The 27,121-nt window shown below is 40.9% G+C and overlaps 3 protein-coding genes across 4 annotated transcripts in view; 1 reads left to right on the forward strand and 2 right to left on the reverse strand.

Annotated features, from left to right (window-relative positions):
* The window catches only part of rassf4a (Ras association domain family member 4a), a 28,765-nt gene that overhangs the window by 930 nt on the left and 714 nt on the right, over window positions 1-27,121 (forward strand). The window contains exons 2-12 of one of the 2 annotated variants that reach the window (XM_085296987.1): window positions 876-1,100; window positions 1,210-1,300; window positions 5,038-5,106; window positions 5,230-5,305; window positions 19,482-19,588; window positions 20,258-20,328; window positions 22,397-22,566; window positions 24,580-24,681; window positions 25,001-25,052; window positions 25,216-25,337; window positions 26,617-26,714. In XM_085296987.1, coding sequence (XP_085153113.1) covers window positions 5,054-5,106; window positions 5,230-5,305; window positions 19,482-19,588; window positions 20,258-20,328; window positions 22,397-22,566; window positions 24,580-24,681; window positions 25,001-25,052; window positions 25,216-25,337; window positions 26,617-26,714 — 851 coding nt within the window. In that variant the 5' untranslated portion in view covers window positions 876-1,100; window positions 1,210-1,300; window positions 5,038-5,053. The remainder of the gene's footprint in view (window positions 1-875; window positions 1,101-1,209; window positions 1,301-5,037; window positions 5,107-5,229; window positions 5,306-19,481; window positions 19,589-20,257; window positions 20,329-22,396; window positions 22,567-24,579; window positions 24,682-25,000; window positions 25,053-25,215; window positions 25,338-26,616; window positions 26,715-27,121) is intronic. The other variant, XM_085296986.1, reaches the window with a different exon arrangement.
* On the reverse strand, window positions 2,981-4,375 carry LOC146561154 (growth-regulated alpha protein-like). Its single transcript, XM_085296990.1, has 4 exons — window positions 4,244-4,375; window positions 3,988-4,117; window positions 3,808-3,891; window positions 2,981-3,467 (listed from the first exon to the last, which is right to left on the reverse strand). Exons 1-4 carry the CDS (start codon window positions 4,308-4,310, stop codon window positions 3,350-3,352), a joined length of 399 nt encoding a protein of 132 aa, XP_085153116.1. The 5' UTR covers window positions 4,311-4,375; the 3' UTR covers window positions 2,981-3,349.
* LOC146561155 (uncharacterized) lies at window positions 16,682-17,815 on the reverse strand. The gene is made up of 2 exons (XM_085296989.1): window positions 17,731-17,815; window positions 16,682-17,326 (listed from the first exon to the last, which is right to left on the reverse strand). The coding sequence occupies exons 1-2, from the start codon at window positions 17,793-17,795 to the stop codon at window positions 16,918-16,920; spliced, it is 474 nt and encodes a 157-aa protein (XP_085153115.1). The 5' UTR covers window positions 17,796-17,815; the 3' UTR covers window positions 16,682-16,917.

Consider the following 27,121-nt stretch of genomic DNA (forward strand, 5'->3'; position numbering starts at 1 on the left):
GCAGAGGTCATTAAAGGGGGAGGTAGGACAGGTGTTGTTGCCTCAGTAATGCATGAAATAAATGTGGACTTAATTGTCGATTCTTTAAACCCAAACCAGGAGGATTTTGTTAAGGTTATATCTTTAACTTCTCTCTATTTTGTTTAGTTTTTTTTATTCCTATTATTTGGTTGAATCACCTCCCAGAGATCACTTCCCAGTCAGACAGTATGGGGCAGTCTGTTTCCTGATTTCTGTGGTGGCTAACACTGCTCATGCAAGCATTTTTTCTTCTGTTTTTTTTCCTCCTCTACCGGACAAAGTTCTGTTTTTGCTTAAAGATCTAGAAAAAAATCATTTCCTGTATGACTGAGGTTTTTTTTCAGAAAGATCTGCCTCCCTTGATTCTGAGAATAAAAGATTTAATGACTCATATTAAAGTCATCATGAATGGGCCAGTTCCAGATTGAAATGAAGTGTATCAAAGTGGAACAGTATTTATTATAAATAAGTCACACAGCATTACTTTAACTGATTAACTTCCCTTTTTTTGTCATGTGATAAAATCTCAGGAAGTACTGAGACCAAAAAATAGCTCAGACATTTGTGTTTTTTTGTTTTTAAAGTAAAATCTGCACTAATGCTGCACACAAAGCTGCCTTTGTCTCCTGCTGGTGTGAAAGAGACTGCAGTCCCTGTAAATAAAGGTTGGCTCATTATAGATATTTATACTCAGAGATTAGTGGTGAGTGAGTATATACTTGAGTACTCACTTTATCTCCTTCCTAGTGCTGTGTTGGACATCCTTTTGCCTTCAGAACTTCATTAATTCTTCGTGCCATAGATTCAAAAATATGCTGGAAACATTCCTCAGAGATTTTGGTCCATGTTAACAGGATAACATCACAAAGTTGCTGCAGCACCACATCATGATGAAAATCTCCCATTCTACCACATTCCAAGGGTGCTCTATTGGATTAAGATCTGTGGAGGCCATTTGAGTACAGTGAAGTCACTCCTGTGTTCAAGAGGCCAGTTTGAAAAAAAATTGGAGTTTTGTGACACGGTGTGTTATCCTGCTGGAAGCAGCCACTACCACCAGACTGAACCGCTGATACAAGGCAGGTTGGATCCATGCTTAAATGTCGTTTGCGCAAACCCTCTGAATTTTGCAGCAGAGATAGAGGGTCATCAGACCAGGTGACATTTTTCTAATCTTCTATTTTCCAGTTTTGATCAGCCTGTGTGAATTGTAGCCTTAGTTTTCTATCCTTGGCTGAACCCACTCTGGTATCTGCTACTGGATCCCATCTGTTTTAAGGTACCAATATACCTTCTTTTTAATAAGCTGTTATTTAAGTTACTTCCTATCAACTAAAAGCAGTCTGGTCATACTCCTCTGATCTCTTGCATCAGCAAGACATTTTCCCCAGAGAAATGCTACTTCTCTCCCTTTCAGATAATTCTCTGTAAACCCCAATGTCTGTCTGGCGCCAACAACCATGCAACATTTAAAGTACATTCAAAGCTTTGAGCTTCACTAGGTCACCTTGACCATATCTATATGCTTAAATGTATTTAGCTGCTGGTATATGATTATTTGCATAAAGAACTGTGGGGCAGGTGTACATAATAAATTGAGTGTGGCACATTAAGCGGGAACCACACTGCTTTAAGATTTCATAAGTTCTATCTTGCAATAGCCACTAGATGGCACCATAGCATCATCTACGTCATAGGTGACTAATCTGTGTGTTGCATAAACATGTTCTTGGTGAAGATAAGACATGTTTTTTTTCACTATACTTATAATATAATCTTATGATCAGATAAATGTAGTATGTTATCAGGTGAGGGGAAAAAAACCACAAGCCTTAAATGTGTTAAGCGGTTTGTATAAAGGGCCAAGATTACTATCAAGATTTTTCTTTTTTAAGTAGTTAGCATTGAAGTTTAGAATAACAATTCATTTTTAGTCGTGTTTTTTCAATCACTATATTTTTTTGTTTTCCCTTTTCCTAGTGTTGTACTTCTTTCCTCTTCATTAGCTGTTGGTGAAATGTAGATATTACTTTACACCTTGGCCTTTACTTGCCTCTCATAAAAACCCTTTAGTGTATTTTAGTGCATGTGATATGGTAAAGATAATTAAACTATAAACGTACTGAGTACTTCTATAGCTCTCTACCAATACTGTTATCCTGTTGCATCATCTACAAGAATCCTGTCATACCTAATAAATACCTGGTTCCAAAGGAACTGCCACTTTCCCACAACAGATAAGAAAAGTCCCTAAAATTAACTCCTGTCCTTTGACAAAGGTGCTGTTATTGAGGACTTTCACTTTCCATATTAGCTCACATACTTCTACTTTTTTTTTTTCTTCTTTAAACACTGGGAGGGGGAAATGGTACAGGTCAGTGCATGCTTCACTTATTCAGCTCATGCTGTGCAAGAAAAAGTATTTATTGCTGAAGTTTCTCTCTGTGTCTGTATATTCTGCTTTGACTCCAGTAGGGTGTCACATGATTTACACGAAATCTCAAATGGATTTTGAGCTTAACTAGCTATCATAAAACATTACAAAATCCACACCCTGATCACCTAGATGTTTCCGCATCTATTGTGCAACACCACCAACCATTGTAGTCATAAAATTCAGCATACACAATAACCACTATGCACCGTAATGGTGATCAGTTTCTCCATTGCTTTTACGTTAGGGATTCTCTCAGGTAAGAGCCATGGAAAAGGATGTCATGCATCCAGATTATAAAAACAACACGTGGTTAGTTATAGGTTATAAATTTAGGATACCAATACAAAGTTTAAGTGAAAACAATTTGCTTTATTCCTGCAGCTGACTTGAATCCTTTAGTTTATTAGCTTAAGCTGAGGCTGTCTGCTCGGTGACCTCGCATATCCTGCCAAGGAATAAAATCCCTTTCCTTTCCTTCAATTATTAAGAATATCAAAGGCTTAAGCCAAAATAACACAGTCACAGAATTGTTCAGATATGTTTATTTAAAATAAAGTATAAAACATCAAGCAGTCATATAAATATAAACCACAAAATCTCGAGTTGGTCTTCCCAGCTGCATATACAGAACCATGGACTTGTTTTTTCATTTATGAGCCTCCAGGGCTTTGCTTCAATACATCTTCAATACATAGTCATTAAGAATGAAATAATAAGGAGACTTTGATGTAGAGCTTAGACAATTTAAAGAAGCTTAATGTCTGCAATGACATAAAGAGAGAGAAAAGACACAAGTGGCCTTACAGTAGTTTCTCCCCTGCGCACACTTCTCCTCTGTACATACTTGGTGTCATTTTTTTCCTTCCTTAGTCTGACTAGCTACTGAGAGTCTCAGGATGAGACTTTCCTGTTTTGGCCTTTTCTCCTCTGTCGAGTCTGCTGGCGTTGGCCCCCTCTCCTTTTCTTCCTTTGTAGACACAGTTTTGCATCACGACCCAACTGCTGAACTCTGGAGGGGGAAAAACATAAAGGAGCATAGTTAAGAAAAAGATGAGCTTAGAACATCCAGCATTAAGTATCAGTACTTAATATCAGACCCTTTTTCTTCTTCTGATAGAAATTTGTATTCATTTGTTGTGCAATAAATTCACCTGAAACTGAAATTTGTTACTGATTCTCAAGCAGCAAAGCAGTAGGAAAGATTAAGTAGCAGTACAGTGCTTTGTTACAAAAACCGGCTGGGCAACTTATAAGACACTGTTGGTTGCAATCTACAGGAACTTTGAAGACGGGTGTATCCCCTATGTGTTCATTAGTTTACTGACCAGTGACAAACAGATAAATCTCACCTAAGCCAGCAGCGAATCAGCTGTTTGGCCATCGGCGCTTCTGGATTCAGGCACAGTGATTTATTGTTTCTTTGCAGGGTGACTCTGAAAAACGCACGAAACAACACTTTTAGTTTACAATCACCTCAGTGCACACAGGTCTGAAGAGGTGAAAGTGTGTCTGCAGTATCTGGTACTCACATGACTGTGACGTTGTGACAAGTGGAGCTTGGTAGTAACACTTTGAGTGCCTTCAGTTGACCTCTGACACCCTGTTGTGTTTTTGGACAAACACATCTCCCCGGGATAAATGTGCTGCTTGACTCTCTCACTGCACAGAAATTGTAATAAGATCAAAAGTCAGCTCAGTCCAACCAACAGCACAGGTTAAGTCACTGAAAACCCTGAAAAAGAGTGAGTTTTAGTTGTAAGCATGGATAAGTGAAAAGACTCTTACCTGTGATAAGTACACAGCAAAGGCTAAGGATAGCGAACGCACAGACGGACTGAGGATTAAGCTTCATGCTGAAGGACGTTGACACTGAGCCCAGAACCACATGTTGGCTGCTTTATACTCATGCTCCTCCCCCACGTGGTGTGTTTTCCCAGCGAGGAATTTCCCTGTACCACCGTCCATCCACAGTATCAGGATACAGGAATCTGGGCAAGGATCAGGGACATCTCTCCTGCTTTTGCCAGAAAAAAAGCACCCATTGATTAATAGGTTTCCCTTTTGTTTTGTGCTGTCCACTAGATTCTGAAACAAAAAAGAAGACGACACAAGTGACACAGACATAAATGATGCAGCGATTGCTGTCTTTTTTTCTTGTCTGCTTGTTTTACTTATAATTACACATAAGATGCCCACTGAAGCGGCCATTAACCCCTTAATTAGATTAAGATGTTATTTTCTGCCATTTGCGCTGCTCTATTGCAACATGATACAACATGATGGCTGCATGCCAATGTCATGTGATTTCTCCTAAACCACTGTCCTTGCCCTTAACACTGGAGCAAATATTTTAAATCCTTTTCATTATAAGAGGAAAAAACATCCCAAAGATCTCCAACTTTGGAAAAAGTATGACAGCAAATAACACTAAGTTGCACTATTCTTATTATATGCTTTAACTGTATTTCTGTGTTTCTGTTCACTGCTTAAATCCACACAGACTCTCACAGTCAAAATTATTGGTACATTAGCATCACATGCATATTTTAATTTTTGTGTTTGATGTTTTTCTGCCACAGCTGCACTCTAGTCAGAATGAGTGCGCATCAGACCTACGTGAAGCTCAGTGAGGAGAAACTCATACCAAAGTAAGTGCTCCTTGCTCCATCACTGGACAGTTTTTCCGTTACAGTAGAAATTCACATTTATTAAATTTTTATCAGTGCTCTCACTTTTAGAACTGATTCATCCTTTTGTGTGTTCATGCTCAGGTCTGATATCTTGTCACTGCTGAAGACGTACAACTGTTACCATGAAGGGAAAAACTTCCAGCTGAGGACTCGTGAGGTAGGAAAAGCGAGTAGCTCATGGACCACCTAGCAAGAGACAGTGCTGGGGGGGGTGACCAGAGCAGTTTTGAAAATTGCCTTGCTGGAATGCAGGACACGCTACATAAAATGGCTCACGCACATAACAAAACTGGAACCAGTTGCTATAAACCAGCGCTCTGGTTTTCAATCAAATGATGAGGGAAAAAGTCCCAAGACTGAACTGGTTTCCAATGTGGAGACGGATCTAAACACAGACCTGAGAGTGCTGTGTTTTGTTTTTTGTTTTTTTCCTTTGGGACAAGCAGTTGGCAAACCACAAAAACGCCCCTATTTCCCTCAAAATAAAGATACAAGGAGAGACAAGAGTTTCAAAATTTCTTCATCAAAGTCTGCTTAGCACAACATTTTTTTTTCTGCAAAATGTTGCTGTTGTGGGTGTAAAGCTGTTTGCAAAAGTTTTAGTTATTTGTCAGATATTCATTCTTTAGGTTTTTTGGTTGGGAGTTTCCCTTTGCGTTTACCAGCGGGTTTTTTAAGGAGGAAGCAATGTGTGAGAGAGAGAGGGAGGGCAGGGCAAGGTGGTCAAGATCTGCCCCTCTTGTTGTGCCCCTAGAGTGAGACTCACTACATTGTCACTTTTGGGAAAATCCCCCATAGCCACAGACCCAGCATGGATACAGAGGCACCAGTGCTATTACAACATTAACCATAATATTAAAAAACAAAGTGGTTGAAATGTGTAAAAAGGAAAAGCCTTAATGTGTGATAAGAAGAGATTAAATAAAACATTTTCCCTTCTAATTTCCATAAAGAATGACTTCGTACACGTTACAGTGGTGGAATGAACCACTGTAAGTTTGTAACAGTATGTCAGAGCTGATTTTTTTTTTTCTTTCCCCAACTCTGCTGAACATGAAAAATGAAATTAAAATTTCTGTTTATCTAAGCTGAATATGGATTTATCTGGGGGGGGAAATACCCTACTGAAGTCCACCACATGGGATTCAAGATTCAAAGTGTTTATTGTCATGTGTCACAAGAGAAAAGGCATTTCTTTGTGCAATGAAATTCTTTCTTTGCTTTGATGTCCACCCACAGATGCCGATTAATATATACAACAGAAATAGAACATATAAATACAAATAGTACAAATAAATAGCTGAAGAGAGAAAAGGAGACGAAATATGGAGATTTGAAACTGATGTGTGCAAAAGAGCTTTAGCTTAATATGCTGGCTTAATGTGTAAGATGACCAGACGTGCAAAAAAAAAATAAATAAATAAAAAAAATAAATAAATATATATATATATATATATATATAAAAATAAATAGCAGCTGGATAGCGTAGTGGTTAGACTACACGCCTTTGGAACAGAGGATCGCAAGTTTGATTCCTGCCTGGGGCGTCTGTATCCAGTAAGGGTCCTAAGGCTAGACCCCCTATGCTAAGCAAGCCTACCGCAGACATGAGCGAGACAGATAAATATGAAGGCATGCCGGCTCGGACGTCGCCCGGATCAACAAGGTCCGCGTCAGGTGTTGAGGAACCAGGGCACCCTGACGAAAAGTGGGCTACTGGAACAAGAAGGCATCGGTGGGCAAGAGACGAAAACAGGGCGTTGTTGGAATGCTACCCGGCGGAAGGGGCTACATGAATAGGATGAGGGACCTATGGATTCTTCGATACCCAACATCCACAATGACGGCGAAACAACTAGTAGCTCAGTGTTCCAACATTCGAAAGAAGGGACTGCTCTCACAGCTAGAGATTGACGAGGTACAACACAAATGCTACGGCAAGGAGGAGTCAGGACGCCAGGTCAGGGGGGCGATATCATCACCCCCACCCGAGATTGGGTACATAGCCCCAAGTGCGATAGGAGAAGGATCGTTGAGTGCAAGAGGAACTGACCTGAAAAATAGGATCATGGCCAAGCTTGAAACCTGGATCCCCCGTAGCCGGTTACCAAGATTACGTGAAGTACCCTCAGAAGGTCTGCTAGATGATGTTAATGCAGCACTACGGGCAATACCTACAACCACGATTACCGACACTAACAAGCTGATCTACAATACGGCAGCAGTGATCAGTGAGATGCTTGGCTACAAGTTGAACAGCGACAAGGGGCAGTACCCTCCATGGAGAAGGAGGCTAGAGGGCAAGATCAAAGTAGCACGGAGGGAGGTTAGCCAACTAACGGAGTTGCAGAAAGGTAAGACAAATAAGGTGCCTAAGAAATACAGCAAGCAGGCCTTGGAAACTGCCAAGCAAAGACTCACAGCCTTGGCCAGCCGCTTGAGGAGGTACACCAGAGAGATAGAAGGCAGGAGAATAAACCAGCTGTTCTCCACCGAACCAGCAAAGGTGTACTCTCAGTGGCAAGAGAACAGCACCACCAAGGCTGGAGACGGAGCAATACTGGAAGAGCATATGGGAGAAGGATGCAACCCATAACGGCAATGCTCAGTGGCTAGAGGATCTGAGGGCAGACCACAGCGACCTCCCTGAACAGGGTCCAGTAACCATCACAGTGGCAGATATCCAAGAAAGGGTCTCCAGTATGAAGAGTTGGACAGCACCAGGGCCCGACATGGTTCACGCCTACTGGCTGAAGAAGCTGACTGCACTCCACGAGCGTCTGGCAGCACAAATGAACCAGCTGCTAGTTAACGAGAGACACCCGGAATGGCTAACTGAAGGCCGGACGGTCCTGATCCCCAAGGACCCCAAGAAGGGACCGGTCCCCTCCAACTACCGACCAATAACCTGCCTCAGTACTACATGGAAGCTCCTGTCAGGCATCATATCGGCTAAGATGAACAGGCACATGGGTCAATACATGAGCGGGACACAGAAAGGAATTGGCAAGAATACCAGAGGCGCAAAACACCAGCTACTGGTAGACAGAACAATCAGCCGAGACTGCAAGACCAGACTGACTAACCTGTGCACTGCCTGGATTGATTACAAGAAGGCCTATGACTCAATGCCCCACAGCTGGATACTGGAATGCCTAGAATTGTACAAGATCAATGGGACCCTAAGAGCCTTCATCAGGAACTCAATGGGGATGTGGCGTACAACACTAGAGGCCAACTCCAAGCCCATAGCACAAGTCACCATCAAGTGCGGGATCTACCAAGGAGATGCTCTGTCCCCACTGCTGTTCTGCATAGGCCTGAACCCCCTCAGTGAGATCATTAACAAGACTGGCTACGGATACCGACTACGGAACGGAGCAGTTGTCAGCCACCTCCTGTACATGGATGACATCAAGCTGTATGCCAAGAGTGAACGAGACATCGATTCACTGATCCACACTACCAGGCTATACAGCAATGACATTGGAATGTCGTTCGGACTGGAGAAGTGTAGCCGGATGGTAACAAAGAGAGGGAAGGTAGTCAGAACTGAGGGGATTGAACTACCAGAAGGCAACATTGCAGACATAGAGGACAGTTACAAGTACTTGGGGATCCCGCAGGCGAATGGGAACCATGAAGAGGCCGCTAGAAAAGCTGCAACCACCAAGTACCTGCAGAGGGTCAGGCAAGTCCTGAGGAGTCAGCTGAATGGTAAGAACAAGATCCGGGCCATCAACACGTATGCCCTGCCCGTGATCAGGTACCCTGCTGGGGTAATAGGCTGGCCAAAGGAGGAGATAGAAGCCACTGACATAAAGACAAGAAAGCTCCTTACCATGCATGGAGGGTTTCACCCCAAGTCCAGCACCCTGAGGCTGTATGCTAAGCGGAAGGAAGGGGGCCGGGGACTGGTGAGTGTCAGCACCACAGTCCAGGATGAGACAACGAACATCCAAGAATACATTGGGAAGATGGCCCCAACTGACCGAGTGCTCAGTGAATACCTCAGGCAGCAGAAACCCAAGAAAGAGGAGGGAGACGAGGAACCATCATGGAAGGACAGAGCCCTGCACGGTATGTACCACCGGCAGATAGAGGAGGTGGCTGATATCCAGAAATCCTACCAGTGGCTGGACAAAGCTGGGCTGAAAGACAGCACAGAGGCACTAATCATGGCAGCACAAGAACAAGCTCTGAGTACAAGATCCATAGAGGCTGGGGTCTATCACACCAGGCAAGACCCCAGGTGCAGGCTGTGTAAAAATGCCCCAGAGACAATCCAGCACATAACAGCAGGGTGCAAGATGCTAGCAGGCAAGGCATACATGGAACGCCATAACCAAGTGGCCAGCATAGTGTACAGGAACATCTGTGCCGAGTATAACCTGGAAGTCCCGAGGTCAAAATGGGAGATGCCCCCAAGGGTGGTGGAGAATGACCGAGCTAAGATCCTGTGGGACTTCCAGATACAGACGGACAAAATGGTGGTGGCTAACCAACCGGACATAGTGGTGGTAGACAAACAGAAGAAGACGGCCGTAGTGATTGATGTAGCGGTTCCGAATGACAGCAATATCAGGAAGAAGGAACACGAGAAGCTGGAGAAATACCAAGGGCTCAGAGAAGAGCTCGAGAGGATGTGGAGGGTGAAGGTAACGGTGGTCCCCGTGGTAATCGGAGCACTAGGTGCGGTGACTCCCAAGCTAGGCGAGTGGCTCCAGCAGATCCCGGGAACAACATCGGAGATCTCTGTCCAGAAGAGCGCAGTCCTGGGAACAGCTAAGATACTGCGCAGGACCCTCAAGCTCCCAGGCCTCTGGTAGAGGACCCGAGCTTGAAGGATAAACCGCCCGCAGGGGCGTGCTGGGTGTTTATAAAAATAAATAAATAAAATTACTGTTCAAAATGGGTCAGCTGTTCAAGAGTCCCCACTGCCATCAAGAAGGAGTTAGTGAGTCTGGATGTTCTGGATTTCGCACTCCTAAACCTTCGTCTCGAGGGCAGAAGTGTGAACAGTCTGTGTTGGGGGTGTGTGGGGTCTTTGAGAATGGAGGCAGCTCTCTTCTGGACTCTGCGACGGTAGATGCTCTGCAGAGAGGGCAGCGGAGTTCTGATGATCTTCTCCGCAGTTGTTATCACTCTCTGCAGGCGTTTGCGGTCCATAGCAGTAGTGCTGCCGTACCATGCAGTGATGCAGCTAGTCAGGGTGCTCTCCACAATGCAGCTGTAGAACCTGCTGAGGATCTTGGCCGACATACCAAATTTCCTCAGCGTCCTCAGGAAGTACAGCCTCTGCTGAGCCTTCTTGACCAGCTGTGTGGTGTTCAGTGTCCAGGTGAGGTCCTCAGAGATGTAGACGCCCAGGTACCTAAAGCTGCTCACCCTCTCCATTTCAAGGCCCCAGATAGACAGCGGTGGGTGAGGCCTCCTCTTCTTCCTCGTGTCCACTATCATCTCCTTTGCCTTGTCAGTGTTGAGGGTGAGGTTGTTGTCCTCACACCATGGCACCAGACCGGCTACTTCTCTCCTATAAGCCGCTTCGTCCCCTCCAGTGATGCCACCGATCACTACAGTGTCGTCCGCGAACTTCAAAATGATGTCTTTGTTGGAGTCACCCACACAGCCGTGGGTGTACAGGGTGTAGAGGATGGGGCTGAGGACGCAACCTTGTGGGACACCAGTCGGAGTTGGAGTGTGGGCTATGTGTGTGATTTCTGTATTATTACCGAGGGGCAACCTCCAGAAATGAAGCCAATGTGGAAGTGCCACATGAGGCTGGTTTTGGCCTCCATGAAGTTTCCCCACTCAGAACCACTTTGAGTGGGTGAATGACTCTTACACAGCTATCTGTATACTGAAGTCTTAGGGATAGTGGATATAGAGCCTTTCTGAGTTTAATTAACAGATGTCTGCTAGGCGTCACCATCACAGTCAGCAGAACGTATGAACAGGTAACTTTGACTGGGGGGCCTTCAGCTCACGCTGCGTTGCTATTCTCCCCCCAGAAAACAAACAAACATATTTCAGTTCAATTCAGGTTTATTTGTATAGTGCCAAATCACATCAACAGTTGCGCTAGGTGCTTTACATTGTAAGGTAAAGACAGAGAAACCACAACAGTCAAATGACCTATGAACAAGCAGTTGGGTGGCGGTGGGAAGGAAAAATTCCTTTTCTTTACCGGAAGAAGCCCCCCAGCAAAATCGGGCTCAGGAAGTGGCGGCTATCTGCCTCGACCCAGTGGGGCCGAGGGGAGGGAAACAGGACAAAGACATGCTGTGGAAGAGAGCCAGAGATTAATAATTACTAATGATAAAAATTCAGAGTGGTGTATAAACACACACACTGAAAAAGAAACACTCAGTGCATCATGGGAAATCCCCAACAGTATGAACCTGTTGCGGCATAACAAAGAAAAGATTCAGGGTCCCGTAATCCAGGCCTAACTATAAGCTTTATCAAAAAGTACAATTTCAAGCTGGATCTTAAAATTAGCAAGGGTGTCTGTCTCTCAAGTCCAAATTGGGTGCTGGTTCCCCAGAAGAGGATCTGAAAGCTGAAGGCTCTATTTACAGAGGCAAAGCAAAGCAAGACCTTTCAACCGAGAGCACACAATATCCTCAACACATTTTCATTTGTTTTGAAATTTTCTGGTGGGGTCATGCTCTGGAAAGTACCGCTCATGTATCGTTGAAGCTAAAAAGAGGTCATTTGTCTGCTTGTACAATTTGTTTCAAAGTCTGACATACATAAGCCCACATTATCAGTATCCTCCTTTGTCATGCTGCTTATGACTGCTCCAGAAGCACTAAACTACTGTGAACCAAATCATTAAAGTGAGCTGGTACTGCAATAACTTCACTGTGATATGGGTGTTTTAACCTTTTCATTACCATATTGTATGAATTAGTGTAACTTATAGTTAAAGTATAGCAGTAGAATTCAGCTGACGGGGCACAGTGACTTTATTGGGTGGGTGTGGACCCCTGAGGCCCGTTCATAACGTCAGCAGTGCCTCACTTCCACTACTTTAAGTGATTAAACTGGGCCTCTTCAGTTTGTGTGTGCTGTTGGTGCGTATTTGGAGATTTTTTTTTAATTGACTTGTTTAACTAATAATATGGCCTGTTGTGTTGTACAGACTACAGAAATCTGTGCTTCAGTTTCAGTGAGGGAAATTCCAGTATTTTATTAGTCTTTTACTTATGATAAAGGTGCTTTTTACCATGCATTAATTATAGGTAAATGTGTCTGTGCATTGCATCCATACAGTTTACAAATGCAGCTTTCTACCCAGGTTTATTAGTGTTAGCTGGTAACTTAGAACTCCACCCTCTTGTTCGCATGTGGTCACTTCTAGTTCCAAGAAACCAACATGGCAGCATCCAAAAATTCAACACATCAGAGAGTGGAGCCCCAAACCCATTGATGATGTCATAGTGGCTACAGACATATGTTATTTTGCCTTTGGTTATTACTCAATATTCCAGTTAACAACACCAGCAGCAGCAGACACAGAGAGAATTTGTGTCACGGGCATAACAAGACGATGACGCATTCACAGTGACAATGACTCATACACATAAGCTAACTTTACAGGTCACACATCACCAACTCTTACTAGATTCATATTACTTATTTTTGTCAAGAACAATGTATTTGCTTTCTTGATAATTAAATATCAGCTTTATTGTAGTGGTAAAGTTCAAATGCTGTCTTATTTTAACTGAAAATACACTCTTAGTGGAGAAATATTGCTCAGCAGTAATGTTGATGCAAGGATAAATGAAAATGAATTATGTCTGTGTTTAGCTGCATGAGAACTGTTGACAGGGACTTTTGTTCGGGTGCATCACTGAATCCTAAATGCTAATTTTGCTGGCAAACAAGCTACTCAATCTGATTACCTAAAGCTGTTTTCACTCAAATGCTGGACAATGACAAACATAGTGGCCATGTAGAACAAGAAAAAGTGCCTGTTTTCACAGCTGGATGTACTCCACTTGGTTTAGGGTTAAGAAGCTGCTTGGGTCAAGTGTGCAGGGAGCAGGACACGAAGCCCAGCCATTTGCTGTGAATTCTTCATACCACTATCTGCTCAATTCTCACGCACCCACTGTTTGTCCCATTGTTTAGATTGTACTGTGAAAACTCCCATTCCTTAAAACAGTTCTGCTAGGTGAAGCTTTAATGTGCTTCTGCATGGTTGTTGTCAAGTCTGTCTCTGTTATCATAGAGTAAGTACAGTGTAACACACATTCAAAACATTACCTTTTGTTGTTTTCCTGCTTGTCTGAGTTTCAGGATTTCTTCAACTATTCTTAATCGCTCCACCTTACAAGGTGTGTACAGAAAGACTGACCAGTGCCAAGAATTCAGTCTTTTATGATGGTCGTACTACAGGAAACGCAGGAATAAGTCATAAAATAAATAAATCATCAAGCACTTTTTTTAGATTATAAACATAGTTGCCTCTACCAGTGAGATTGTGCTTTTGGTAGTGTTTGCATATGTGTGTGCCATTCTGTCTATAAACGTGGTAGCTCGAAAACCTTTGAATGAATTCTGATAAAACTTTGTAGGGGTGGCGAGTGGGGTTGTGTTAACAGTCCGTTGAAATTGGGCTCACATCCATCAGGGTCTTCAAGGTCAGCCTAATGATTTATTGGTGGAAGTGCTACCAAAGAGCCTTAGAACTTAGAAACTGTATAAAGTGTGGTATGTATTGTCAACATATACAAAGTGCTGTATAGAAATAAATAATATCATGCCACATTTAACCTCTGACCTCTCCTTCAAGTGATAATAGTGCTTATTGTCATTGTTTACATTAACAGCATATATTGATATATCAAAACCAGTTTAACCAGTACCACATAACAATTTAAATGCATGTCCAATAATCCCAAATATGAATAATTTTTTGAAAAACTAAAAAACTTGTGATCAAAAACCTTTTTAACTTGATACTTCTCACTGAACATTTAAAGGACATTTTAGTCAAGACATCTTAACAAATGAATGCTACACATGTATTAGATCCACATAAACAAAAACAAGTAAAGCATAATTATACTCAAAATTATGTCAAGTATATTTAAACGGATTTCAGTGGGGCAAATGACAAAAGTCTGTATGTTGCACTCACTTTTATTGCACTAAAAACATCCTAAACTACGTTTAAAAAGAACAAAGAAAAGGATATTAATATATACAAAATACAATACTGTCCCCTTAAAAGTAAATACTGTCTTGGTGGAGGTTTTGTTGGTAAATGAAAGTGAATTCCACATGGTTTCACCTTGGAGTGAAAGACCCCTTATCTGATTCCAGGAGGAAACACAATCCTCTTGGAGTTGTGTCAGAAAGGGAAAAAAAGAAAACCCTGCAAAATGAAATACGCCGAACTACCCGCTGTGATGACCCCCTGTGAATAAGGAAGCAGCCGAAAGTAGTTTCTTTGTTTTGTCAACTGTTATCAAGAGCAATCTGACCACAGGGTCATGCTTCATCTTCATCCACCGAACAGTAGATATTTTGTAGATACGGCTCACAAATATTACACTGTACTGACACTCCTTGATTATAAGATAAAAGTAGAAAATTCCTCCTGTGAATTGCTAGAAAATATGTGTCTGTAATTAGACAAAGCCAGACTTGCACAATCATTCAGGTTGTCTTTGGAAAGACATATGTGAAGTGGCGGTTGGAGGCTGCAGAGATATGTGTTGTTTTTAAGAATCACTCATGATCAAATTCTAAAGGTGTAGTCAGGTGATGTGTATTAGTCATACTGGAGGAGGAGATGTCAGGTGCTTTGAGGTGGAAGTTTAGTACCATCCAGAATAAACAACCCCAGGACCTGTGAGAAGAAAACAAATTCTAACATGTACACTTTTAAAGAGTATCACTGCAATATCTGTAATAATGCAGGTGTAGACTGCCGGAGGTGTCAAATTCTCCTTTCACTCCTCAGATTGCAGAGCTAAGTTCCAAAACATGCTAAAGAGCACTTCAGCATCTGGGTTTGTCTTAAACGTAAACGGTGGATACTGTTTGGGTGTATTTTTCAGACTATAAAGGCTACCACACTGTTGTATGGTGCAACGGTTTCAGCCTGATCTAAGTAAACACTGGGCTCACTTCAGCCACTCCTGAACGTTGCACAGGAGTGGTAGGTTGGTTGGTATATAATATTGCTCTATTAACCTCCGGTGTCCGTCAGTGAGTATATAGCACACTCTAGTGGCCGAATCCAGGTTTTGAAATGTAGCCCCATTTCTCACCGCTGGATGTCACTAGCATGCTGAGACTAAAAGAGGTCAACGGAGACGGGGGAGGAATCATCCTGGTAGATTTGTAGCTGTGATGGAAGAAGTTTGAACTTAAGTTGAAGCACAGTCAAAAAAAAAAAATTAAATGGACCATTTACAAGTCGTGCATAAAAATTATTATCATTAGAATTTACTTGGGGGCGGGACACTCACTAAAATGCTTTCTATAGAATATCTTAATCCATGTTCTAACATCCGGTTAAGGAAATCCCAGAAAGTTGTTTCTGTTCATCTGGACCAAACGTTCTTCCAACTGAAAACTCTACGTCCAGGTGAATGGAATAAACCTTTTGGGACTTCTATAAAATAGTTACTTATCTTTAAATATAATTACATGTTATATTCTTTGGATCATCACCAGTGATGTTTTAATATGTAAGCATTTTACTACAAATGTTGTTACTATATCTTTTGTTGCAGTAGGTCAAAGGATGTCATTTTAACTACAGCTGTAGCTTTGGTATGATACTGCACAATATTTCACTATATTTATATTTATTATAACACTGAATAAAATAGAATATTCAGTTGACAGAAGTATCAGCATTAAATAGATGCTCCTGCAGAATGCTGACTTTCATATTTTTATATATCAGCTATCAATACTTTAAAAAAAACATGTAATGTACTATTTTAATATTGGTTTAGATTAGTAGTGTATATTTGTCCATAGAGTGTGAAAAATGTCACTCCTTCCCTTTTTTCACTCCATTACTTTCCAGATGTCATCAGTGGGTGTTTGACTGTTGATCACATGATCACATGAGTGTCTGTTTATTTTAGCAGGAGAGTTGGTCTGCTATAAGAATGATTTCAGATTTAGAATTTACTCATTCAAGTGTTGTTTTAAAATGTTTACCTCTGTTATATAGTGTAGATGAAGTACAGAGTAAAATTCTTTCTGTAACAGGGTTTGACTAAAATATGTGCTGCTTGCCTGCGGACACAACCTCTCACACTATGGATGCAAATAACAATTGTTGTTATTGTCAGTAGACTAGGATCATCTACCTTTTTTAATAAGTAGGGTTTAATTTGACAGAAAACCAAAAAAAAGTCTATCAAAAGATCTCAGACGTTTAAAGAGGTTTTTTTGTTTTTAGAGAGTGTGACTTGACACACAAAAAAGAGGGTTTTTTAGTCATCATCTTCTTTGTGGATTAATCTCAGAAACAAAAACATGCTACTTCAGATTCTGTTGATTATTTTACTATTTTATTGCAAACTATAGCCTTTACATCTTAACAAAATATTCCTGTATGTAAACATGTAGAAGTGCAGGAAAATAAATAAGTCTTCGTTTTGCTCATGAGTCACATAGAGATTTTATCACTGAGCAAATACCAGCAGTTCACTTCCTCCTGTGGCTCCTTGTTTGGATACTCCAAAGTACCTCCAGGGTTTCCCACAACAACAAACAAACCTCTCTTTAAGTCCTTATCTGTCCAAACAGCCAGTCTACTGGGTCCTTTCCCTTGCAGTCACGTTCTCTGCTCATCCTGAGGGAAAAATCCTCTGTGCTGCTGTTTAGATTCAGACTGGAAGGTCTGGAAGTCCTTAATGTGCGCGGAGACCCGCGAGGTGCTGAGGCAGAAACTGAGAGCTTCATCTGAGCCTTTGAGAACTGCCGCAGCCTGGGGGTCCTCTGGAGTCTGACAGGGCCGTAGCTTGGGGCCTCAACAGGTCGGGCAAGAGCCTGGATGCTGGTCATGTAGTCCTCTAGAGACTGGGAGCTCTGGGTGGACTGGGAGGATGAAGGGTTGACAGGCAAGTCCTCAAGTGTCTCGGTAATGGTTGGCAAGTGAGGCAGAGACAGCAACAACTGTCTGCGTTTCATGCTGCAGCGGAGAGGAACAATAAAATAATTAGACTCTGGGAAGGGGGTTCTTTTCAAGAAAAAATCAAAAGAAATACAGATTATAGCTGTAATTTCTAATATTTGACAACTTATAACTGTGCTGCTAAAACATCTGACATAATCTGTAAACATCTCTAATTACACTCATTACCATTTTTTTTAAATTTAAAAACAGGAGCTAAACTGAAAGATGTTTCCCCCTTTCCTTATTCTGTATTGTTTCCTGAAAATAATTACTTCCAAATCATTAACTTAATTTTATAACTCTTTAGTTAATGTTGAATACACTGCTAGGATTTCTCTAAAAATAACTTGTGGGGATAATTCATTTGTAGTCCTGAGGAACAGCTAATAATGAAGAAGTAAAAGAGGAATCATTCTCACCTTTGATACTTGTGTTGTAGGTTTGACATGCAGAGAGAAATAGAAGTGATGTCCAGTCTTTGCATTTGAGTCTGAGTGGACTGGAGTGTGTATCCAGCCTTTATAGAGGCACGCTGCAGCAGAGTGATTAACCGCTAGCTCCAAAAATAGCTCAGCTGACCTAACTCGCATCTGTGTGAATTTGTGTGCGTGCACTTGAGGGTGTGTTCATGCCTGTTCAGGAAACTCAGGAGTGGTGGGTCAGCGAGGTTCAGTGGTGCAGCTGCACTGAATGTTTATATTTCCAAAACAATGAAGCCCCGTGAGCGCCTCCAGAAATCCACTTTCTGTCTCTTCTTTCCACTCTTTAACATTTATGATTGTTATCATTATGAAAATGAAAACAAGCATAATTATTCTTTCAGTCATTTCCAACCATTATGCCTCCTCCTGATCCCTTGTTATAAAACCAACAGAAAAAAATACACAAACGCACACATTTTCAATGCAAATCAACTCATTAAAAGTTTAAAAAAACAAAACATGAGGATTATGTCTGTAACGGCTCAGACGCCTGTAAAAATTGTTCATCATGTGGTTACTTCAACAATCAGTCTCATGCACACAAGTGAAATGCATGAAAGCAGAGCATACACGAGGATGCATCACATGCAAGCTGCTCAAAAAGTACATAAAATATCTGCCCTCTAATATGAATTGTTTTGTTCTTGTTTAATTAATAATTAATCTGTTTGAGCTCAGTGAAGCCACATGTTTGCATGTAACACCTCCTTAATTAGAAGAATCCATTAAAATTTATTACATTTCAGTGGAAATGATTCAATCTTATTGGAATGTATGTAAATTGAAATGTCAAAACTTGCATACATTTAAAATTCTCTGTGACTTATGAATTCCAGATATATTCAGCCTTTTCCAATGATTTTACTTTTTATTACATAAAAATTATACTTTAAAAATCGATGCTTGTTGGTTTTACTGGTGTCAGCTGAGCAGTTGGGCTTCTGAGAATTAGGAATTATTTCTTATCTGTGTTACTTTGCTGTTGAAACTGCATAATAATTTGATTCATCAGCTTTTCCCCTCAGCAAATCTGTTAAATGATATTTATTGTATTTCTGGGTAATGAATTAGTTATAGTGATGATATAACAAGTTGTTTCAGGCAAGCGGACGTCCTAAAAGTGTGGTGGATGGCTGTTATCACAGTCACAGATGTGTGGTATCTGATTTATCATTGATCTAGCTTTAATACAAAGCACATAAACCTTGACTTGTTGTTGAACCTCTGGATTTATTTTTCACGTTAACACGCCGAAGGCCCTTGATTTCTGCTTTAGTTCTGCCTTTTGTGTTTTGCATTTAGCTGTAAAAGCAAACAGTTTTGTTTTCTACATCCAAAGCACGTACGGCATAGTTTCCAATCTATTCTAATTTTAGAGTTTCACTTTTTTTTTTCTCAACAAAAACAACAAACTCGCCCCCTGCGTGTACGTGACCCACAGCAGTTATTAAGACTTTGTTCCATTTCGGCCCTCCCAGACGTGATTCATTCTTGTAAAAAGGATTGTGTGACACGCCCTTTTTTCCACAGTTTCTGAGAGATGACAGAGCTCACCCTGCAGCTGTGAGCGAATGTCCCAGCACGTACACCTGATATTAAACCATGGTGGCTGCAGGCCAGCAGGATATCCCCTCTGACAATGACTGCTGATAATTTGTTGTCATACGTGTGTTTGTGTCTGTATGCAGGAGGATGGAGAGTTTGTTCTTGAAGGGCTGCTGAACATCTACTGGGGTCTATGTCGACCAATAAGACTTCAGATGTATGATGACAATGAAAGATTTCGTTTCAGCAGGTATAACGACCTAATTAAGATGCCAGCTTCTAATTTCAGTCCATTTCTAAGCACTTTGAAGCCAAAAGCCAATGATATGTTTCTGAAGAGAATGATTGGCAGTTTCATCAATACTCAGAATAATTAAAACAATTATTCTACTTTTGAGCTAAGCTAAGCTAATCCTCTTTTTACTGTAGCATCATAATTATCTGAAAGATGCTAATCTGCTCATCTAGCCGTCTGCAAAAATGTAAATCCATTGCTTACTTAAGGCTTTCAATCACATCTCACCAGTTCAGAACAAGGTAAATACAATAACTTCACATAAACTGTAAAGATACATTAACCTTGTAAAAGCCTGAACTATGACATTAGGTGCGAGAAAATTCTCATTTTTAAAACTGGAATGTTTATGGAAATGTCTAACATTAAAAAAGTAACTATCAATTTGCAGATTTGACTTGTAATTTCTATTGTATTTGTATCATACTACAGTTTAAAAATTGCTACGTCTGACATTTTTGTGCAACGTATGGCTTAAATATGTATTGTGCAATTTAACTGCACACTGCTAACATCACACTGATAATGTAAAGATAACATAAAAACTCATGTATCAAATATGATACGCTTGGTGTTCGAGGTTTAAAAACTTTTCCCTTCGTTTGTCTTCTACAAAAACGGCAGATTTACCGTGGCGAAGCAGGTGTCAGCAGAGTCTAATAATAACTCGCTTGACCGAGAAACCGGACCAGCAGGTGAGTTTGAAACACGTGCGGCTATTCTCTTTCACACACACACACACACACACACACGTGCTGGATTAGTTCAGATTACACACCTACTGAAGGAGATTATGGTCCCACAAGTGCTTCATTAAGCACTTTGGTAAGGTAGACTCACATGTTGGGCACATACGATCAAGAGATGCCACTGAAATCAGATCACCAGCTCTATAAATAACCAGTTAGACTTGTTAGAAAGGCCTCAAAGCCATCACTAAGCGGTTTTGATAGCATCTGTTTTCTCACAGAAGCACCTTATGACTAAAGGTAAACAACGCAGCATGAATCACCACTGAATCAGTGGTTTAACATTTTGTCATACAGTGGTGATGTGGTCCCCATTATATGACAAAATTAAAAAATATATGGAAGAAAAAATGAATATTCACAACTAATACTATATGATCTACTTTTTACTGTTATAAGTTTTGTTAGATTGTGATTGTAGAGTTGTAGTGTACTGGTGAGAGTCTCAAAAGCTAATTTGGAAAACTCTTGTTAACTTGTAGTGTAACACTGATTTGTCAGAGCTAGCTCTGAGGAGCAAGATTTGTCTGACTTTAACACCATATTAATAGCTGTTTGATTTATGATTGATTATTGGAAAAATCCTGGACATTATTGTATTTATTGAACTATATAAATTGCTTTCAAAAAATTAACTGAACAAGGGTGCTGATAACAAATCAAGAAATCATTTTACTTATTGATGCTAATAATTGTCTCATAATTGGGAAGAAAATACCACAGGGTGAAAACTAGGCTGCTGCTGCTGCTCATGTAAAAAGAATGTGTCAGCAGATGAATAGTTTTTATTGGATATAAATGTATGAAATATGTTCTCCCCTAACCCCAAAATGATTGTTCACATATTTTAATGTTACATTTAATGTCAGTATGAAGCACAGGCTATTGAATCTACACTCACTGTCCACTTTATTATCCCAAAAGGAGGTCTAAGCCAGTATAACCATTACTGGATTAGACCCCCTTTTGCCTTCAGAACGGCTTTAATTCTTTATCCAGAAGGGTGCTAGAGACAATTATGAGATTTTGGTCCATATTGACATGATAGCAACACACAGTTGTTGCAGGTTTATTGGCTGTACATCCACAACTCTCCTGCCTACCACATCCCAAAGGTGCTCTATGGGATTGAGATCTGGTGACTGCAGAGAGTGCAGTGAACTCACTGATATGTTCAAGACACCAGTTTGACACGATTTAGGTTTCGTGACATAGTACGTTATCCTGGTGGAAGCAACTATCACAAGATGGGTACACTGTTGCCATAAAAGGACAGACATGATTATCAACAAAACTCAGGTTTAAATGTCACCTGCTCAGTTGCCACTAAGGGGCCCAAAGCGCACCAAAGAAATATCCACCCTGACAATCCACCACCAGCAGCCTGAGGGGTTAATACAGGGCAGGATTGATTCGTACTTTAATGTCATTTACACCAAATTCTCGCTATATTATCTGAATCTTGCAACAAACACTGACTCATCAGACCAGGCAACATTTTTCCAGTCTTCTATTGTCAAATTTTGGTCAGCTTGTGTAAACCGTAGCCTCAGTTTCCCGTTCTTAGCTCACAGGAATGGCACCTGTTGTTGTCCTCTGCTGTTGCTTCGAGATTCAACATGTTCTGCATGCCTTGGTTGTAACAAGTGCTTATTTGAGTTACTATTCCCTTCCTTTCAGTTCAAAGCTGTCTGCCGAATCTCCACTGACCTCTGACATAAACAAGGCATTTTTACCTGCTGCTTACTGGATATTTCTCTTTTATGGAGTGTTCTCTGCAAACCCTAGAGATGGTTCTATGGGGAAATCCCAATAGATCAGTAGTTTCTGCAATACGCAGACCGTCTTCTCGGGCACCAACAACCGTGTCACGTTCAAAGTCACTTAAATGTTGTGGTTGGTTTTGAACTTAATAAGGCTCCCTGGACTATTTCTCTATGCCTAATCAGGAGCTGCTCCTACCTTATTTGGTGATTACAGGTGTGTTTTTTCTTTATGTGTCTCCCTCAATGAGGTGGTGACGTGGGTGGTCAGGATGAGGATGACTCTCCTCAGCTACTCAGGACCAGGAGTGATGCTTCCTTCATGCGTGTTCAGAGGAGGTCAAAGACTCACACTGCCAGAGACCTGCAGCGCTTGCGCACACACAGGTTCTCAATCAACGGCCACTTCTACAACCATAAGGTACATAAACAGAACACGCATAACAGTACACCCGTTAATGTTTCTGGTTGTTGACACATCTCCAGGTGCAGAGGGGCAGTGCTTTCCTGTGTGGGTGTGCCTGTGCTTTTGCTGAGTTTTACAATAGCCAGCTGTGATCTCATTTCATTAATGTGCCACAGGGAGGAGAAAAAAAGGGGTTACACTGTGTTCCTGCATCAGTCTCTCAGATACAATACAGTGGGGCAAAAAAGTATTTAGTCAGCCACCTATTGTGCAAGTTCCCCCACCTAAAATGATGACAGAGGTCAATAATTTGCACCAGAGGTACACTTCAACTGTGAGAGACAGAATGTGAAAAAAAAAATCCATGAATCCACATGGTAGGATTTGTAAAGAATTTATTCGTAAATCAGGGTGGAAAATAAGTATTTGGTCAATAACAAAAATACAACTCAATACTTTGTAACATAACCTTTGTTGGCAATAACAGAGGTCAAACGTTTACTATAGGTCTTTACCAGGTTTGCACACACAGTAGCTGGTATTTTGGCCCATTCCTCCATGCAGATCTTCTCGAGAGCAGTGATGTTTTGGGGCTGTCGCCGAGCAACACGGACTTTCAACTCCCGCCACAGATTTTCTATGGGGTTGAGGTCTGGAGACTGGCTAGGCCACTCCAGGACTTTCAAATGCTTCTTACGGAGCCACTCCTTTGTTGCCCGGGCGGTGTGTTTTGGATCATTGTCATGTTGGAAGACCCAGCCTCGTTTCATCTTCAAAGTTCTCACTGATGGAAGGAGGTTTTGGCTCAAAATCTCACGATACATGGCCCCATTCATTCTGTCCTTAACACAGATCAGTCGTCCTGTCCCCTTGGCAGAAAAACAGCCCCATAGCATGATGTTTCCACCCCCATGTATGGTATTCTTGGGATGCAACTCAGTATTCTTCTTCCTCCAAACACGACGAGTTGAGTTTATACCAAAAAGTTCTACTTTGGTTTCATCTGACCACATGACATTCTCCCAATCCTCTGCTGTATCATCCATGTGCTCTCTGGCAAACTTCAGACGGGCCTGGACATGCACTGGCTTCAGCAGCGGAACACGTCTGGCACTGCGGGATTTGATTCCCTGCCGTTGTAGTGTGTTACTGATGGTGACCTTTGTTACTTTGGTCCCAGCTCTCTGCAGGTCATTCACCAGGTCCCCCCGTGTGGTTCTGGGATCTTTGCTCACCGTTCTCATGATCATTTTGACCCCACGGGATGAGATCTTGCGTGGAGCCCCAGATCGAGGGAGATTATCAGTGGTCTTGTATGTCTTCCATTTTCTGATGATTGCTCCCACAGTTGATTTTTTCACACCAAGCTGCTTGCCTATTGTAGATTCACTCTTCCCAGTCTGGTGCAGGTCTACAATACTTTTCCTGGTGTCCTTCGAAAGCTCTTTGGTCTTGGCCATGGCGGAGTTTGGAGTCTGACTGTTTGAGGCTGTGGACAGGTGTCTTTTATACAGATGATGAGTTCAAACAGGTGCCATTCATACAGGTAACGAGTGGGGGACAGAAAACCTTCTTACAGAAGACGTTACAGGTCTGTGAGAGCCAGAGATTTTCCTTGTTTGAGGTGACCAAATACTTATTTTCCACCCTAATGTACGAATAAATTCTTTACAAATCCTACCATGTGGATTCATGGATTTTTTTTTTTCACATTCTGTCTCTCACAGTTGAAGTGTACCTCTGGTGCAAATTACTGACCTTTGTCATCATTTTAAGTGGGGGAACTTGCACAATTGGTGGCTGACTAAATACTTTTTTGCCCCACTGTAAGTGCATGTTGTTTTTGAACAGAGTCCAGGTACATAGTGAGAGATTTCCTTTCTGTTTTAGACTTCCTGTGGAAAATGTCCAGGGCACTCAAGCCTAGGAATCCATACTGAAGTGTTGATGAAGCAAAGCGCCTCTACTAGTACTCTGTATTCTACATGGGCATTTTCTGTTGTGAATTTTTCCATTATTGTGTTCCAGACATCTGTTTTTACTCCAGCCTATGGTTCAGTCACTAACGTAAGAGTAAACAGCACCATGACAACTGGCCAAGTCCTGAACCTGCTGCTACACAAGTTTAGGGTGAGCAATAAAGATACTGGTCTCACTTCAAGTTGATTAAAATCAAGTATTTACCTTATTAATGTATTCATTTGATAAATTTTATATACTTGAAAATGTGAGTGAAGTAAGCCGTTATTATCATGGGTGATCATTTCGGTAAATCAGTGGTAAACTGGATCTTGCCACTGACAAACGCACAGTGCTAGCCTGGAGACAGCTACAGTTTCATAGGCAGCATACTCAAGGAAACCAGTCCTTCTAACCTGCTGGCATAACAGCAACATTGTTTTTGAACTAAAAGCTTTCTATGCCTGCCTTAATACTTCTGTCTTCTAAGGTGGAGAATAAAGCTGAGGAGTTTGTTCTTTACATGGTGCATGAGTCGGGTGGTAAGTGAGACCTTTCAATCTGTGTTGTTGTTTTTTGTTTGTTTTTTTTAATTAATTTGTTTGTTTTTTTTTATTGTGTGTGTGTGTGTGTGTGTGTGTGTGTGTGTGTGTGTGTGTGTGTGTGTGTGTGTGTGTGTGTGTGTCTTTGCTTATGACCTTGCAGAAAGGACACGACTGAGGGTTGGTGAATACCCACTGGTGACACGTGTGCTTTATGGACCCTGTGAGAAAATTTCCAAGATCTTTATCACAGAGGCAGACCTGGGAGAGGAAGTCACATATGATGTGAGGATGGGCTTAGTGCCACTACTCTTCTTTTATGTTGTGCACATGACTTCTTTTTTTTTTCTTTTCTCTTTTTTCTGTAGACGCACAACAAAACAATGGCTCAATGATAGACAGTTGGGTTATAATTAGCAAGCTGAGAAAAGATTTCCTGTTTAGGGACTGATGTAACAATGGCTAACATGACTAAATCTGTGACAACACTGTAATATAAATAAGGTTGCTGCTCGGTACATTCCCCAAATAGTCTGTCATTTGAATCACTCTAAATTAAGAAAGGCAACACTATTTTTCCACAAGTAAACAAAAGTTTTACCTTTATTTAAAATAATAACTTAAAGCCAAATCTCACTTGTCTGATTTCGGTTCATTGTTCATTGACATGTCCTTTTATTATTGTCGTGTCATCTTATAGTTTTTAAAAGATTAGAGTTTTAAACAAAATGCCAAAGTAATATTTATTCCCAATTTTCTCTGGGTAAAACACAGAAGTGACTTTTGACAATTTGTATTAAGACAACTGAAAAACTGTTCAATACGTGTTCAGTTGATTATTTCAAATAAAGTTGAGGGCTTTTTTTTCTTGGAATAAATATTTGTTGATTTAAGTATTTGTAGTTTAAAGTATATTTTATTTTGTTTGTGTTATGTGCTAAGAGTGTGCATTTGGTTTAGCAGTTTGATTATCACTTTCTGCAAAAAAGTGTATGTTATGCTATGTCTGGGAAAATTTAAAATAACACGATAAATATCCATTTTCTGAGCTCCCTGCAGGCAAAACAACAATTTAATAATGAACAGTAAATGTCATATTTATTAATTTTTTTTTTTAAACAGAGTATAAATTAGGATTAGAGTCCCAAATAATGGGTAAACAAATATCTATACATCTATATTATGTATACTATATCTATACATCTCAATGAAGTTAAGAAAGAATAAAAAAGAATGGGATGCAGACACCCCAATTACTCCTGCAGGTGTGAACACAAAGTGCACAAGTTACAGGTATTCATCTATTTGGCTATGTATATGGGCCACAATTGCAGCAGATTCCAGTCGCAATATTCACTCTCACACAAAATGCAGACCTTTCCATAAAAGCAAACAATATATCAGTTGCACTGAAAAGCACAAGAATACAATAAATAACAGTAATGAGTGCTTTCTGCCATCTTAGTGCTAAACCAGGGGAAAGGAAAAAAGCCTTGTTTTGTGTAACATTTATTTGTGGATAGTTCTCCCTCAAAATGATACGTTTGAATTTATCTTTTTCCAGGTTGCCCAGTACATAAAGTTTGAGATTCCCGTTTTAGACAGCTTTGTAGAAAAACTGAAAGAGGAAGAGGAACGTGAAATAATCAAACTGACCAAAAAGTAAGTCAAGAGTCTCTCCTCTCATAAATGTTGTAAATCTCGACTGATTTATTTCATGATGTGGAGCCAATATGCATGTTTCCTGTCAGTATTACTGAATCAAAACAAGGCAGTCACTCTTCAGTTAAGGACAGTGTCACGGCTTATTGTTTGCAAGCTTATATAATCTTTCACCTCATATGACTGAGATTTCAGCCTACTAAGCCTGACATTGTATGTACTTTTATGACTCATGTGGCCTTATGAGTCTGTTTACACAGTTCCGTGGTAAACAGACTCTCAGACTTGCTTCTCTTCTGGAGACAAAAGGCACATCATCATAAGAAAAATATTACATTGCAATGTTAAGATCAGGTTTAAGGTTGGGATAACGTTTCCATGAATTACTACAAGTCAGTGATGGAATC

Source organism: Mchenga conophoros, linkage group LG13, assembly GCF_057382185.1.
Source record: "Mchenga conophoros isolate Kocher_MC1m ecotype Shallow Benthic linkage group LG13, M_conophoros_male_GT1.1, whole genome shotgun sequence".
NCBI lineage: Eukaryota > Metazoa > Chordata > Actinopteri > Cichliformes > Cichlidae > Mchenga > Mchenga conophoros.

What these genes read in the sequence shown, in the direction of transcription:
- LOC146561154 (XM_085296990.1), bottom strand. Translation starts at nt 4,310, where the DNA reads ATGAAGCTTAATCCTCAGTCCGTCTGTGCGTTCGCTATCCTTAGCCTT. An exon ending in TGTCACAACGTCACAGTCAT is followed by an intron (nt 3,892 to 3,987) that starts GTGAGTACCAGA and finishes TGCGTTTTTCAG; the next exon opens with AGTCACCCTGCAAAGAAACA. An exon ending in CTGATTCGCTGCTGGCTTAG is followed by an intron (nt 3,468 to 3,807) that starts GTGAGATTTATC and finishes TTCCCCCTCCAG; the next exon opens with AGTTCAGCAGTTGGGTCGTG.
- LOC146561155 (XM_085296989.1), bottom strand. Translation starts at nt 17,795, where the DNA reads ATGCAAAGACTGGACATCACTTCTATTTCTCTCTGCATGTCAAACCTA. An exon ending in CTACAACACAAGTATCAAAG is followed by an intron (nt 17,327 to 17,730) that starts GTGAGAATGATT and finishes TCTCCGCTGCAG; the next exon opens with CATGAAACGCAGACAGTTGT.